Raw genomic sequence first — 13,324 nt, 5'->3', positions numbered from 1 at the left:
GTGTAGATGCATGAGATGAATTTATCCAGAATTAAAATCCCCCAAAAACAACCGGATGGCCATGAAATTTTATTCAGACATTCACCGGACCAAGAGGATGAATTTTAATTACTTTGTCTAGTTCCTCCAGAGGTAAGAATTTAATTGTGTCCAGTACTTTGTTTTGTTTTGTTTTGGTTTGTTTTGTTTTGTTTTGTTTTGTTTTGTTTTGTTTTGTTTTGTTTTGTTTTGTTTTGTTTTGTTTTGTTTTGTTTTGTTTTGTTTTGTTTTGTTTTGTTTTGTTTTGTTTTGTTTTGTTTTGTTTTGGTTTGGTTTGGTTTGGTTTGTTTTGTTTGTTTTGTTTTGTTTTGTTTTGGTTTGGTTTGGTTTGTTTTGTTTGGTTTGTTTTGTTTTGTTTTGTTTTGTTTTGTTTTGTTTTGTTTTGGTTTGGTTTGGTTTGGTTTGGTTTTTGTTTTTCAAATATTTTCTTTCTATTTCTTGCAAACTGATGACATAAGCAGCAGCCTCAGGTGTAGTTTGTGTTTTGTACCAAGTAGCAAATGCAATCTAACATGCTAAACTGAGACAGTTAACATGGTGAATCTTACCAAAACATCATTATGTTAATGTTACCATTTAACTCTTAACACTTAAGTCGGTGTGGCTGTAGACTCTTAGTCTTGTGTTAATGTACGATACATAAACAGTATCTTGTCCACGTCAGCACAACTGCTTTCTGGATTTGATCATGACGTTTGTAAATATCTCTACTAACTGGAAAACTAACGTGGAACAGAAGGGGTTGTGTCAAAGTGTGTGACCATTATTAACCTAACATTAACCAAGCAGTTTCAGTTGTGTCAAACCTCAACTGTAGAGCTTGCAGTTCAGAGAGCCGTCGTATGAATCTCTCTTTGAAACTGCCATTGGTAATATTATTTTAAATGACAGCGTCCTGCAGACATGAGCAACAGATTAGAGAACAAATGACCGACTTCGTCACCAGCCCAGGCTCCTTTCTTTCCAGAGACGTGTTGTTCCACTTCCTGAGAACCAGTTTCCCACATCTACCACCCTGACAGGGGTTGATTGACCCCTACCTTTGTTCTTGTGTTGGCAGAACACTAATGGGAATGTAGGTTGAAGACTCTCGGGTGATATATCTGCAGACTGCATGATGATCACTGATGTGCGTTGTAGAAATCTGCAGGGGAGTTTGATGAGATCGGGATAAAGTCACAGTCCTGTCAAATAGGTGGGTTATTGCCAGATGTTACCAGCTTTCTTGAACCTTAATACCTCAGTTCATATACATCATCTTCTGAAAAGAAGGGTGAAATGACTTCTCTCTGCAGGACGCCTGAACGCCTCAGGACTGAATCAGAGAGCACTACTGCTCCTCATTAAGAGAAGCTAGCTCACGTAGCTTTAATTTTGTCAATGGTGATTCATGGACGTGTCTAGATGTCTGGGAGCAGACCACATTATGTCCAGAGCATTTGAGCAATTTAAAAGTTACACTGTTGGTTTGCCATAAATTAGGCCTGAACAGCACCTCTACATCATCGTAGCCTATAAAGTGTGAAAACAAGAGACAGTTATGTACTGTAGCACCCGTGATCCACAACCAGTGAAGTAAAGCTCATTATTTTGCCATCCGTGGCGTAACATGAGGCGGTGTTATAGGTGGATCCTCAGCCGCCTGTCAGAAAGTTTCTGGAGTTCATTTGAAGTTTGCCTTTGTTTTTCACTCTTCCTCTCTGGCTGTCACGTTTCGGTGGCATGTTGACGGGTTTATCTGTGGGACTGAGGCTGATGAGGCGCGCCTCTGCGTGTTTGGACTTCCTGATTGGTTTGACACAAAATAGGGAAATTGTGGCATGTGGTGAAAACGCTCCACGCTGTCACGCACCTGCTCAGGTTGAGTGAATCTCCCTCTGGCTCTACCTCTCTCTCTCTCTCTCTCTCTCTCTCTCTCTCTCTCTCTCTGCCGCTCTCTCTCTCTCTCTCGTTTCATTACGACTTCTGTAGCCTTCAGGGTCTGTTGGAAAAATCAATACCATGTTTACCTTGTGTTTAGGAATGCAAGCTTTTTCAGGCAGCTAGTCGGAAGTTTAATTGCTCAATAGACCTTGTAATAACTACTGGAGAAGTACAACTTCATATTTACTGTTGTGTTGTTATTAAATCAGTGTAGGTTATTGACATCACACAGTTAGAGGGATGTGATATCTCCTCATGCAAATAAATTCCTGGGAAGACTCGGACCTTGATCTCTGCTCGCTCTGAGTTTGAATTGTTTTCTCTACAAATTGTATTCACCACTGTGTTTGTTGTGAATAACTCAAAACATCATTTACATGCTTTATCTTCTTTCTGCTTCTGCACAGTTTCTTTTTTTTTTTTCTAACAAAAATAGCAGCCAACACACAAGGCTGGATTGAAGGCAGGCAGCGGCCCCCAGACCCCGCAGGGGCCCCGGAGGAAATCCACTGTATGACCATTAGTTTGTGGCTATCTGATTCATTTTTTCCCTTCAGATCCAAACGTTTATTCTTGACCTTTGGAGCAGCAGTTGCTTATTGGCAAAAAAAAAAACCAAAAAACAAAAGCTTCATCCAGAGCTTTTAACTACATCTCGGGGTCTTCCTCAGTAGAAAGAGTTGTCATGCACGGTTGTCGTGGAGATAGCGCATCACTCGTTGGGTTATTTGTTTTGTTTTGTTTTGGCGAAATTGCAAATTTTCTTACTGAATATGAACCAAAAGATTGAGTTTCAAATCGTGCATGCAGCTCAATTTTTGTCCTGGGGCCCCCTGCTGGTTTAACCCAGACCTGCCACTACAACCAAATACAAAATAAAAGAGGGTACATTTGTGTTTTATTTTTAAGACAATGACACAGGGACAGGATCTGTCAGGCTTCTGTAGTTGTAGTCCAACAGATTGTCTGTTTGTAGTCCTTGTCGACAGGAAGAGGAGCAGAGCCACATGAGATATCAGCTCTGAGATTAATTTGAGGATTACGAGTGAGAAGATTTCAAAGTAATCTGGACGTTAAAGACAGAGAGAAGAAAATAGATTTGAAGTGAAAATTGAAGTGAGACAAATCCGTGTACATGAAGTTCCAATTTTAAGAAAGTCCTCATCAAGTGAATCTATAGTCAGATTTTCACAGTAAAAGTTTAAATCAATCAATAAACTTTACATCAGAATTCATAAAGTCTGGATTTGTGTTTTCAGATCTGTGAAAAAACTCTGCTGATCAAAGTCTGAGTTTTGTCAGTCAGAAAAAAGTCTAAATTAGTTCAAATTTAGTGAGAATTAAAAAAATACTTTCTGTTAATACAGACATTTGATCAAATCAGAATTTGAACTATTTTTTAAGAAAACACACTTGAATGTGCAACAAGTTCCATCATTGATTTGCACAAACTTTGATCTCAGTCTTTTATCAAAGCTCTTATCAAAATCTGTTCAAGGGCCAGACTGTAACTACAAAATGCTAAGAGCGTCTGGTTGAGTACCTTCACTAACGCTCTCATCACCGGTGTGTTGTCAGCGATCGGTCCTTCCACTTTTTTTCAAGTTTGAAAGATTCAGTTGGGAAACGGCGTCACGTGCAGAGAGACTTTGCTCTTTATGTTGCTTAATGACTCGATCTAATCAGAGATGTACACGTAGGAGCTTTTAAAGAGCACCTGAAGGCAGCATCGCTCGCGTCCCAGTGAACAGATATTTTACAGTTGAGGGCTTGTTGAGGGTTGATTTTTATTTTTTATTTTTTCATACATCCATGTGCAGTGGAGTTGCAGGCTTTTGAGTTTCCACGCTCTCTTTCTCTCTCTCTATCTATGTAGGGCAGCCCGTGGATCAGCTGACATCCCCATCCTCCCACATGCCCACACAATCTTGTTAAAGCATGCAGTTAATCTGAAGAGGAAAAGGACTCTCTTCACAAGCAAGCCGCTCTTTCATCACCCTATTGTGTTGCCCACATCATGTTGTCAGGAGGAATATCGGATTCTCCCCGAAAATAAAAAACTAAGGTGCTGGGAAGAAGCTGCGCCCTCGTGTGATGTCATCTCCCTGGGAGTGACCTTGTAGATTTGGCATCGTGTCGCATTATGTTTCTGGGAGAATTAATTTATCTCAGTGGGGGGGACTCTCCTTTACTTTTTCTCATCTTTCTCTTAAGAGTTGGCTCCACCATCAATAATTTAGAGCAAAGTGCCTCCACAAGGATGAAACAGAGGAAACACAGAAGTGCTCTCCAGCAAATTCTCTGGAAGTAGCCTACAGTCGTCGATTTAGGAAATCTTGCTCATGTTCTAAGCTTTGTGTATTCAAGCTGATAGCCTACAACAAAAAGAGGAAAACACATAAGTGCTCTCTCTTTCTCTCCCTCTTCTCCTTCTGTCTTTATCTTTCTTTTATCAAGAGCTTATTGAAAACACAGAGTCCTAACTCGTTCAGAGCTTCACCTCCTATCATCATCTGGCGGGCTGAGGTGAAGTACAGCAATTTGATGGACACAGATACAAGGCAGCGCTCGAAAAGGCCTCTGATTGAATTGCAGTTGCTCTTCATTCCCCAGTCTGCCCAACGTGGGTGCAAGAGACACAGAGTGAGAGGGTCATCCATAAATGCAGAAGGTCTGCCTCGCAGCTCTGGTTTGACAGGAGAGGGTATTGTCTGGAGCGAGGGGAGGGGAGAGGAGGGGAGGGGAGGCCAGGGGAGGGATTGTGCTGCGTCTGTTTATCCCCATCGTGAAGTGGCTTGAAACCTTGAGACCCCCGCGCTCCGGATCAAACATTTTCTCTGTCTTTAGAGGCTCTCAAAGAGGCTCTCCCTGCTTTTATGGGGCTGTGGAGGAATATCTAAAAAAACAGAAGAAGAAAAAAAAAGCACCTTCCATCTCTCAACAGAGAGAAAAGAGTGAGAGCAAATCACGTTGAACTTGAACAACTCCCACATAATCACGAGTGTGCTTTTGCAGACATAATAAAAATGCAGCGAGCTCTCGAAGAGGCTTCCATGGGCTGATTGTGCTCGAGAGGAAAATGAACCCTGACAAACGAAGCAAACCTCTTCACTCTCCTCCTGTATGAGGTGTCTCCACGTTGACTAGACTGTTAATTACATCGCCGTCGCCTGAAGGTGACTGTATCTTTTTAGATTAATTTATCACATGGATTCCTACATCCTCCTCGTTGTTTCATCGCAGAGATTTTCATACCAACTTCAACACTGCCGCTGTGTTCCTGTGCTGTTCTCTCAGTTTTTCTCTCTCTATGTAACTGCCATACATGTTCCAGTCAAGTAAACACTGTATGTTACTGCGGGGCTGCGGTCGACTTGGCAACACTGCCATCTCATGGTGACGAGAGGAAAAAGAAAAAATCTGCACTCTTGCTTCTCTGAGGCGTCTTTATTAGAAAAGGTTTATTAATTAAAGCAAGGCATGTTATCATCATCTCAAACTGCCACACTGATTCAGATCACACCATATTGTTTCCTGTCAAAGACATCATCATCATCATCATCATTTTATTAGAAATGCATATGCACAACATAATGAAATCCCATTATCCCATGCAGCTGCTGATTAAAACAAATTAGTTGGACTGTAAAGCATAAATCATATGATCATTTGTTTTCAGCTTTAACGTTTTAATTCCTTCATGTATTAAAGAGAGCGACGGTTCATGTTAGACTTGTTGAGCTGGTTTTCTTCAGTGGAGGAACCTCCTCTGACTGAATCTCAGGTTTTATCAAAGGGAGTTGCATAAATTCATCTCTGATCTTTTTCAGGTGGGACTTATTCTCTTCTCTATTTGTAGTTCCTGAACCTCCAGAGAGCCGGACTGTCTCTCTGAATGAGGCTTAGACGCAAGAGATGGCAGATGGTTTCGACTTTTCTCTTGGTGTGTGAAAGCCACAACCCCCCCACCCCCCCTCACCCCACCACCCCTCCTCCCACCCCCCAAGTCATGCCTCACGGCATTTTGAGCTTTTCTGTACCTGGACACCTCTGTGATCTTCCTCCCTCTCAGTCCCGGTCTCTGTGTCTGAATGACAGCTCTGCTCCCCACACCGCTCCTCTCTCCCTGTGTCCTCCTGTTTCTCCTCCTCCACCTCCCCGCCCCCCTGGGCTCGACACCAGAGCACCAGAGCGGCGCACCTCTCCAAACCCCAGTCCCCCACCCGCTGCTCGCACTGAACCACAAAGATCCGGTAGAGCTCCAGCAGGACAATGAGGATGTTCTTGCAGGTGAAGAAGATCATGAGCTGGTTCAGCACCTGCTCCTGAACCATGAGGTAGAGCCGGTAGAGCAGGAACGGGCCGTCTTGGAGTCCCACTGTGAGCAGCAAGCTCCACACTTCGCTGGAGCAGCAGGAGGCAAACGAGGGCGGGGCACCAGGGCAGCAGAGGAGACCGCCCGACTCGCCCTTTGAGGGTCGAGTCTGAGTGAGCACCAGAGGAAACTGCATGAGCGCCCAGGAGAAGAGGGCCAGGCCCACGATGACGACTGCCCGGTTGGTTTTGACTTCGGGTTCCCTGAAGGTGTCGAAGATGTCCAGGATGTCGGCACCCAGTCCCACGTAGACCATGAGGAGCTGGGACAGCTGGTCCCGGGACATGTCCCCCTTGGGCATCAGCCAGCGCCCCAGAACCAACACTATGAGCATGGTTTGCTCCAGGCCAGCCACCCAGTTCTCTGGATCCAGCTCCACAATGCCCTGGGTGAAGGAAACAGCAGCATCTGGTTACTTCAGTTCGATACACAGCGGAGAATTCCCTTTCTGGGTTTCTTTGCTGTTTCAACATGTTTTTTGATCAGTCATTTGTATCATGAACATACTACAATATTTTATCTCGGGTGTGTGTAATCACTGAAACACACCAGCCGTCTCCTCTGTGGTGTGGATATGATTCTGATGATTTGTGAGTCAGCTCTTCATTGTGTCAGGGTTCACTGGGTTTATCCTGACAGCACCCGACGTTCCTGAAACACTACGTCTTCAAAAAAGCTGCCACCCAGCCTCGAGCACAGCCAAGGGCCAAAAAAGCTCCCAAATCCTACATGAAAGAAACTGCACTAAAACCATCCCAGAAGGGGAGAGATCTGAGAGTTTTTCAAGCAGGAGCCTATCAGGACTTCATCTAAATGTGTCTATTACACATTTCCTGCAACTAATAGTTTATCCACCCCCCCTTGCCAGATTTAAATCTTATCTGATATCAGGTGTTGCTTTAATGTGGCTGTATGGAGGGTGAGGCGGGGAGGGCAGTTTTGTGTTGGGAATGCCTACCGCTGTGATCGGGATGTGAGCCAGCAAACGAAGCTCGGGGCCGGAGGAACTGTTGACGGGCAGCTTGGACTGCAGCAGGCTCAGCTCCAGAAACCAAATGGATGGAATGACAGTACTGAGGTAGAGGAAAACCATGGGGGAGAACCTAAAAGAGGACCGCCAAAGGAGAGGGATGAAGAGGGGGCGGAGGGGGGAGAGGAGGTGGGGGTAGGTTATTTTTAGTGACACGGTTTTATTTATTTATTTATTTATTTTTTGCCGCTTGCTAAAGAAGAAAGAGGAGGAGAGTCTAGTCTTTTTTTTTTCTTCCAAAAGAAGCATCGAATTTCAGACAGGCAATTATTCTCATCATATATGCAAATCCCACTTGACAGTGCAAAGCCTTCTCCATGAGGAGAGGACTTCAAAGTAAGACTCTGAGAAAGAGAGAGGCCTGAAGAAAGCCTGTGTCTGAGGATGTTCACTGAGGACGAACCGGAGAGCTGCAGTTTTTTGAATGAGAAGCCGCCTGGTGTTGACTGAGGTGTGAAACTAAATGCTTATATCCGTTTGGGGCTCACATAATAAAGGGGTTGACGTCAGCTTATGTTTACTCAAGCCAAATTTCTGCAGGTCAGAAAATGAGTCAAGGCAGTGAGAGCGGCTGTGACAGAGAAGTGATAGCAGGCTCAGAGCATCGGCTCAGTGAAAGACAGAGCAATAACACAGCAGAGGGATATATTTGTTTTTGATAGACAGTGAAAGAGAGACAGAGTTGCAGAGGATATCAGGGAATATGGTGGCAGAGAATATTACAGGCCTCACACACACACACACACACCAGCCGACTCTCTCCGCCCTGGGCAGATGGGTTGTAAAGTCTTCACACATTTACAAGTTCGAAAGTTATTTACTCCCCACACAAAACAGTTTTACAAAGTCTGGCTGCAACACCTCAATCCTCATGTCACCGCTTTAAACAGAGGGAAAGCAGCGTGTTAGCATCTGGCTCATACATGCTAATTTCGCCCACAAACAGAGAGAGAGAGAGTGAGAACCCTTTCACACATGTTCGATTATTTGTTTCTTGTTGTTTAACCATTAAAGGGACACGAGAACAACTTTACAAAAGCAGCTAAGTTTAGCCAATGCTAACAGTGTAGCTAAAAGACTGAAACATCTCAACTGCTGTTACTGTGTTTAATGCTAATTAGCTAATATTAGCATGCTAAATGAGATGTTAAACATTGCACCTGCGAAACATTAACGTGTTAGCGTTGTCACTGTGCGCATGCTATGTTAGCATTTAGCTCTGTAGCCCTGCTGTGCCTATGTAGAAACGCTTGCTTGACCGTAGAGTCTTAATGGAGGATTAATCTTGTTCAGAATTTGTGAAAATCAGGATAAGCTACAGGAGCACAGTTCCCTCTAATACAAGATCAATATTTTGAAAACATTCCCCTTTTAAGCCAAATTCAGTGTCATCCTCACATTTACATTTTTGATTCTGATTTAACATGACTCATAAATATCTTACAAAAAATTGGCATATTTGAATTATGCTAGGAACCAACCAACCCACTGTTTATTCATTCTTTAATGCTTTAAAATGACCTGTTGCACAGATAATGTAGAAAGCACAAAATAAATTTGTTTGAAATCAGAAAGTCCGTATGAACTGAGGGGATTAAATACATTTAAATACTTTAAAAAAACAAGGGTACAGACAAATATAAAAAGAAGGTGCACATCTGTCAAATCCTGTGGATGAGTTGTGGTAATGAATTAACAATGTGTAGTTCTTTTTTAACTTCAGCCAAAACTTTTTAGGCCATTATTGGTATGTATATTTCTATGTCTATTCACTATGTATAAATATTAATGAAGACTAAAATAAATTGAATTGAACTGAATGTTCAGTTGATAAATGATGACGAGGTCAAAGGACTGAAGGACACATGCACACAGAACGTCTTTGATAAATGTTGAGCAACACTCAACGATTTATATTTAGCTAAAATAAAAATCTATTTCCCCAAATAGAAAAAGACAGAAACTACTGATACTATCAACACGATTAGTATTATTGTACTTTTGATAATAATAATACATGCATGCGTCTTGTGTCATCTGATAATTAGAACAACTTAAATGTAAAGACTTCCTGATATTAACTGTGTATTGTGTTGAATATATAGGAACATGTTAGGTTTTCTAGGTTTTGGTGCTTTGTGTGCATGACCCAAAAGCGTTACCATTTCCACTCGGCGTTACGGGTGCACTTCAGTGTGACGGCCATTTCCACGCCCAGCAGAGCCACACCCGTCAGCAGCAGCCAATAGAGCGGCTCCCCTTTAATGGCCACCACGCGCCACACTGTCACCACCCCGTGGACCGCGAACAGGAAGCGACTCAGCAAAGCCAACAGGATGTTCAAGACACGACACATAGTTCGGCCGCAGAAAACCTGCACAGAAGATAATCAGAAGCTTCATCATGTTTTTCTTTTAAATCAAAATATTGATTGTATATTGAGTTTTGGTGGATTTGCCACCCGGTGCATCCTTGGACGTCCTCTTTCCGTAATTTACTGATTCACACTGTGTTAAATAGAGGGGCCATAATGTTAAATGACTAAGCAGAAAAATCCTTTTTGTTGCAACATTTATTTTTCAACAAATCATTCATGGTGCAAGGTCGATGAAAGTTGATGCTGAGTCAGCGTTTTTCGCCCCAAAAAAAAAAAAAAAAAGCTCAAACAGTTCATGATGGAATAGTCAATAAACATAAAGTTGTGAATCAACAATTTTAAAAGACGAAACTGATAACAAAAGTTGCAGAGAAAGAGAGAGAGAAAGAAGATATAAATGAGAAGCTCTTCAAACTTTTGTTAACGGGGTCTCAAAGGTTGCAACAATAAAGTGGTTTATGTTCTGTAGTTTTTCTGGTGTATTACTGTAATAAACTCGGGAAAGAGTGAGAAACTGCCCAAGGCCACTTCAATCTGATTGCATTTTGCACTAAATCTTAGGACTAAACTCACACAGAATATCATTGTCGGGCTGCCAGAAGCCCCACCAAACATAAAAAATGTAACCGCCCGCATCATTACACATCACATCCCTAAGTTCAGGCTTCATTATCAATAACTATTACATGATGTCAGTGTGAAAACAGTCCTCACTTGTCAATTAGTCAGCGCTATAAAAGCTTCGGAGCTTTGGGGGAACTCAAAGCGAGCAGTGATTTGTAAGCAAAGAGTTAGACTGATCTTCAGTCAATATTAAAGGACTCGAGGAGGCTTTGCATGCATTTGCTTAAATTTGATCTCTGGATCTCTGTGGATTATTGTGATGACTTGAAAGCAGCGCTAACATGGCGGCATCCTGGTTGCTTGTTGGTTAAGGTGGCATACTATGAAACACAGTTCTATGTTTTCTTTGTCTAAGGCCGGGAACACCCTGGATGCGTGGCGTGGCGTGTGTGCGTGGCAGCTGCGGAACGTCTTAGTTTTAATTTCAGCACACATTAACAGGTTAGTATGGTGGCTGACAGTTGCATTTGTTTTGGAGGTTCATGTGTTTTAGTTGTTGCATTGTTTCTGTATTTGCAGCGTGTTTGCTGTTCATGTTTTTTTGTTTTGTCTTCCTGCATCACATGTAGCAGCTCGTTTCTCCTGATAGAAGTGTTCTGGGCCATTGCAGCAAATTTGCCCTTGTCAGCCACCGTAGGTTAGAGGGGACACATTGCCTGCGTGACACGTGCGTCTCACACCCCGAGGCTGCATTGTGTGATCTTATAGATTCAGTTTCTCGTCTATTTTTCACGTGACGTGCGTCTCCCAGCAGAAACAGACCTGTTGATATCATCATACTAGCAACATCACATATAACTGACACCTTCCTCTATAGTTGTCTCTGTCTAGTCTGAATCTGAATATGATACAGACATATTACCATTTTAGCAGCTGCATGTGGACACAGTGAAATTTTCTGTCAAAAATAAATTTGATATCAATTTATAATCAACCTTTATTTATTTATTTTCTCTAAGATACATTGAGGGGTGACCCTCATTTTCAATGATGCCCAGATTACAAAAGCAATAATAAAAACAATTAAATTCAGGAACATTACGATTTAAAAAATTTAAAACTATATTTCTAAACTGTCCTAATGTTTTAAGGGAATCGATACTTAAAGTGCGCTGGTAATTTATTCAAGAATGCTTTATAAATGAAAAGAAATCCAACATGTCAGTAACCCGCTTAGCAGTAACTCTATGTAGTGAGATAGAGCTGACTGTAGCAGCGATGCAGCCGGTGTGAACACACATGCAGCAGCTCAGTGACGGCGGCCGCCACGCTCACGCCACACAGGCAGTGTGCTCCCAGCGTAACGCATAGGAACATGGTTTTTGCAATAAAATGTTAGGAAGTTGTTAAAAACAGTTTCACACATTTCTCCCTTTCTAGCAAATATAAGACATAAGTCATCTGCAATTTTAAAACGTTATTAAATAATCAACAAAGAGTTGTTAGAAGAAACTATCAGGTCTGCAGTTCGACACCCTGGCAACTTAAAATGTGTCGTCAGTAAAAGATTTATTCACCATCAGTACAGTAGTCAGTTAGAACATTAACTAACCCCTGTAGAAGTTTGTCTTCTTAGAGAGAGACACTGAAATGTCTCATCATCTGAATCAAAAACAGGCAGAGTATTGTTGTGTGCTGTTACCGTGAATACCAATATGCCTCGAAACAGAATCTATGTAATATGTATGACAGCGTGCCGTACAGACCTACAGTGTGAGCTGGACTCCTCGCTGAGATCAGGGTCCTCAGTGCGTTTCCCAAAACTTCTGCTGCTGTGTGGTAGAAAACGAACACACCTCAACAGTCACACTCACTGACCTGGTCTGTATCTGTCTCCTTTTAAATGACAGCCACCTCCCAGACACTGCTGGATGAGCCGTCATGTAAGAAGTGTGTGTGTGTGTGTGTGTGTGTGTGTGTGTGTGTGTGTGTGTCTGTGTGTGTTCAATGGGGAGTGACTACTGTTCAAGCCCACTAGAGTAGAGTATAAGGAAGCTGTAGTGCGTTCCACAAGTGTGTGTGTGTGTGTGTGTGTGTGTGTGTGTGTGTGTGTGTGTGTGTCTCCGTCTCCTTGGTGCCATTGTAGAAGATAACGTTTCCTGCCCCTTGCGCCCACATCTTCATCGCCATCCGTCATGATGTCATCTCTCCTGGCCCAGAACAAAGTTATCTCCCTGGGAGAAGCCGGCCTGCCGCGCTCCCTGTTCAGAGAGCACCCAGCCCTGCCCTGCTCCCACCCATGCCTGCTCTGCCTCCACGCTGCTGGCCCCGATAACAGTCTTGCTCCCTGGCCTCCGCACACACAAAAACACGGTGCAGCTGGAGGGGAGAGGAGATGCTGGTGGCCCCCCCCAAGCAGTCACTGCAGTGTGTGGGTATGTTACTGCTGTTGCATCAGAATGAGGAGGCCTTGGGGGTCGATGCTGTCTAGGAATGTCAACCCTGTCAATCCACTGAACCACTAAAGTGAAGCATAGACAGATGACTGATAAGATGTTTTTCTTTTTATTATTATTTGGTCCGTGTGTAAATCCTAAACATTGCTCAGGAAATGATCAGTGTGGAGGTGACATTGCTCCTACTTGCCCCTCTGGTACTTTTTTTTGCCTCCCTGTAAATGAGGCTTTAAACCTGCGTTATCTGATGATTTTTGGCCTCTTGGGGGCAGCAGTTACAAGCTGTAAACACACAAATCAATGAGCAATTTACACATCCAGCAGACGTAGAGTTACATTAGCATTAATTTTCTGTCAGGCTGATGAACTTAAGTCCAAATATCCACTCTGCTTTTAGCTCTGTCTGAATCTGTTTTAGTTTCCAGCAGGTCCTCTTTTTAAGCTGCTAAATTATTAGTATTGTTATTATTATTATATACTTCATTTAATTATGAAGTCACATTGAGCTCAAGATCTCACTGGAGTGCCAACACCTGCAGTTCCTCTAATGACCACTAGAG

General features: G+C 42.8%; 1 protein-coding gene across 1 annotated transcript; it reads right to left on the bottom strand.

The window, feature by feature from the left end:
- Positions 1 to 5,969: 5,969 nt before the first annotated feature.
- On the bottom strand, positions 5,970 to 9,729 carry LOC130175046 (transmembrane protein 26). The gene is made up of 3 exons (XM_056385311.1): positions 9,530 to 9,729; positions 7,296 to 7,440; positions 5,970 to 6,722 (listed from the first exon to the last, which is right to left on the bottom strand). Exons 1-3 carry the CDS (start codon positions 9,721 to 9,723, stop codon positions 5,970 to 5,972), a joined length of 1,092 nt encoding a protein of 363 aa, XP_056241286.1. The 5' UTR covers positions 9,724 to 9,729.
- Positions 9,730 to 13,324: the final 3,595 nt, after the last annotated feature.

This window comes from Seriola aureovittata, chromosome 9, assembly GCF_021018895.1.
Source record: "Seriola aureovittata isolate HTS-2021-v1 ecotype China chromosome 9, ASM2101889v1, whole genome shotgun sequence".
NCBI lineage: Eukaryota > Metazoa > Chordata > Actinopteri > Carangiformes > Carangidae > Seriola > Seriola aureovittata.
The sequence above is the reverse complement of the archived record's forward strand: the minus strand, read 5'-3'. Positions and strand labels throughout refer to the sequence as shown.

Coding starts and splice junctions, on each gene's coding strand:
- LOC130175046 (XM_056385311.1), bottom strand. CDS start 9,723: ATGTGTCGTGTCTTGAACATCCTGTTGGCTTTGCTGAGTCGCTTCCTG. Junction 7,441..9,529: donor CGTAACGCCGAGTGGAAATG/GTAACGCTTTTG, acceptor GTCCTCTTTTAG/GTTCTCCCCCATGGTTTTCC. Junction 6,723..7,295: donor CTCACATCCCGATCACAGCG/GTAGGCATTCCC, acceptor TCCTTCACCCAG/GGCATTGTGGAGCTGGATCC.